Genomic DNA, 2,665 nt, shown 5'->3' on the forward strand with positions numbered 1-2,665 from the left:
AAATTCCATGTAACTAATAATTTCGTCTGGGACACTAAACAATTGCGCTGATCGTTTTCCTTTCCGGTATTCACTTTTTATTTCCTTTAGCTAACTCTTATTTCTTGCTAACAATTGATAGGGATCAGATGCTACACTTTTCGCTATTATTCGTCGAAGCAGAAGAATCTTTCTGATTTTTTTTTTTGGCTCACGGAAGTAAGAGTATCTTCCGGACAGGATACTTCTACTTCATGTGTCTCACTAGCGTCCAAGTCGCGTGAGCCGGGCAACGTTGCTTCTGCAGCAGCGGCTAATGGTGAGGCTTCGGTTCGCGTCGGTATCGCGTCATAAGAGGGTGGTGTGAGCTATCCGCCGTGAGGGTTGGGAATCGCATAATCCGGTTCGCGGTCGCTTTCGGTGTTAGGTCGGTAATCTCGCGTCATGCGGGAGGTGTGAGCTATCATCCGCCGTGGGGTTGGGAGCAGTCCTCGTGTACCAGGCATGCACTCTTTCGCTCTCTCTCTCTCTCTCTCTCTCTCTCTCTCTCTCTCTCTCTCTCTCTCTCTCTCTCTCTCTCTCTCTCTCTCTCTCTCTCTCTCGTCTATTAGCAGCTAGGGAGTACTATCATGGAATAGCTGTGTAGGTGTGAGCTACCGTTGTTATCCTCTATCTCTGTTTGATGCATGCTTTTTCTTCAGATTCAATAGTATTATCATGCAAACCAAATTATGATTATGCAATAATTTGACGGTTTGCAACATGTTAATAGCGTCAGGTGAAGAATTCATGATTAATTTCATTATTACAAAAAAAAGGTTGGACTTTTTGGATAAAAATGTCCAAACATTTTTTGTAATAATGAAATTAAGTATGAATTCTTCACTTGTCTGTAGCGCCCTCGAAACTAACACCTCCTACCGCCCTTTAATCTGAAAATCACCCAAAGAACTTTTTTTTTTTATTTTGTAGTAATTAACATGAACAAAATAAACAGCAGCAACCCCACTGCCAGCAGCAGCAGCAGTGGCAGCAGCAGCAGTGGCAGCAGCAGCAGTGGCAGCAGCAGAAGTGGCAGCAGCAGCAGTGGCAGCAACAGCAGTGGCAGCAGCAGTAGTGGCAGCAGCAGCAGCAGCAACAACAACAGCAGCAGCAGCAGCAGCAACAGTAGCAGTGGCAGCAGCAGAAGCCGCCAAGTTTCTGCGAAGAAGGCTAGGCTGAGGTATTTTTTCTTTTTTTTCCTTTTATATTTTAGTTACTAAAATCATATTTTTATTGTTTGCGATAGCCCTTCATTGCTGTACTCGCCGCTGCCCCGAACGCCAACATCCTCGTTGGAGAGGCCAATGACGCCACGAGCCGCGGTTACGCCACGGTCGTCGGTTCTCCAACCGGTTGTTGGCTCCAACGGCTGCTCCAGAGCTCGTCGTGGGGCGAGGCGAAACTTGGCCGCCGAGTATGTCGGCGACCAAGAGAACGTAGACCCGACAGCTCCACCAGAATTGTATGTTCAATAATATCTAACTCTCAAATATTTATATTATTATTTTACCTTTTATAAAGGTTTTTATAGGAGACTTTATTTTTTACAGATCACTATTTGATGAATTGGAGGAATTTTTGGTTCTTAGGAATGCGTAAGTTTTTCCTCTGATTTCCTTTTGTGTTTTGACTTATTAATTTAAATAAATATCTATCTCTAAATTGCAGGATCACAGCAGGAGGAGCACAGCAGGAGGAGCAGCAGCAACAACCGCAACACCTCGAACCACTACCACAACAGCAACAGCAATCACCAGAACAGCAACATCCACTACAACATCAACAACCACCACCACAACACCAACAACCACCACAACATATTCAACCACCACAACACCAACAACCACTACCACAACAGCAACAGCAATCACCACAACATCAACAACCACCACCACAACACCAACAACCACCACAACATATTCAACCACCACAACACCAACAATCACCACCACAACAGGAGCAGGCACAGCTGCAAGAGTAAGTGAATAGTTAATTCGTGTGTGTTGTCATCTTACTCTACTCTTTCCAAAGTTTCTTTTCAGTGACCAAGAAGAGCAGCTACCTCCCCCCTTACCTCCTCACCCGATACCGGAAGCGGTAGCGAATGGCTTCCGTGGACCGCAGAGGAGGTCTAGGGGAAAGTTTGCCCACAATCGGGACTTCATAAGGGAGTTAGAACCGATGCCGGATCTGGAAGGCTACCCGGTCGGCAACCTGAAATTTTGTACTGCTACACATGTGCGTAAAGCACTATATGTAGCAGCCAATTTTTTCAGGTTGACGGGCGGGCGGTTTCCTCGTCAGACAGACCGTATGCAAAAGTCATACCATGCGTGTCTACGCACCGTAGACAAGCATGTTTGCGAGATGGGGGCACAGAAGTTTTCCCTGTACGGTCTGTCTGTAGAGGAAGCCCAAGCCTTTTATGATGCGGCATATGGGAGCTACCTTATGAGGAAAAATGATCCTACCCGAAGGGGTAGACGACGATGAAGCTTTGTTGCACACATGCACGCACACACATACACATGCACGCACATACACATGCACATACATACGTTCCACATGCATACACACATACACACATACACACATATACACGCAAATACATACGTTCCACATGCGCATACACACACATGCACAC

The 2,665-nt window shown here is 45.9% G+C and overlaps 1 protein-coding gene across 2 annotated transcripts; it reads left to right on the plus strand.

Moving 5' to 3' along the window:
* Positions 1 to 207: 207 nt before the first annotated feature.
* Positions 208 to 2,665, plus strand: LOC116416760 (uncharacterized protein DDB_G0283357-like). Of its 2 annotated transcripts, none has more exons than XM_031926303.2 (5): positions 208 to 1,201; positions 1,268 to 1,483; positions 1,572 to 1,616; positions 1,690 to 1,998; positions 2,064 to 2,665. In XM_031926303.2, the coding sequence occupies exons 1-5, from the start codon at positions 960 to 962 to the stop codon at positions 2,512 to 2,514; spliced, it is 1,263 nt and encodes a 420-aa protein (XP_031782163.1). In that variant the 5' UTR covers positions 208 to 959; the 3' UTR covers positions 2,515 to 2,665. The 2 variants fall into 2 exon arrangements, with proteins under 2 accessions (XP_031782163.1, XP_031782164.1); XM_031926304.2 differs by having other exon boundaries at positions 2,053 to 2,266.

Source organism: Nasonia vitripennis, chromosome 3 (assembly GCF_009193385.2).
Source record: "Nasonia vitripennis strain AsymCx chromosome 3, Nvit_psr_1.1, whole genome shotgun sequence".
Classification (NCBI taxonomy): Eukaryota; Metazoa; Arthropoda; class Insecta; order Hymenoptera; family Pteromalidae; genus Nasonia; species Nasonia vitripennis.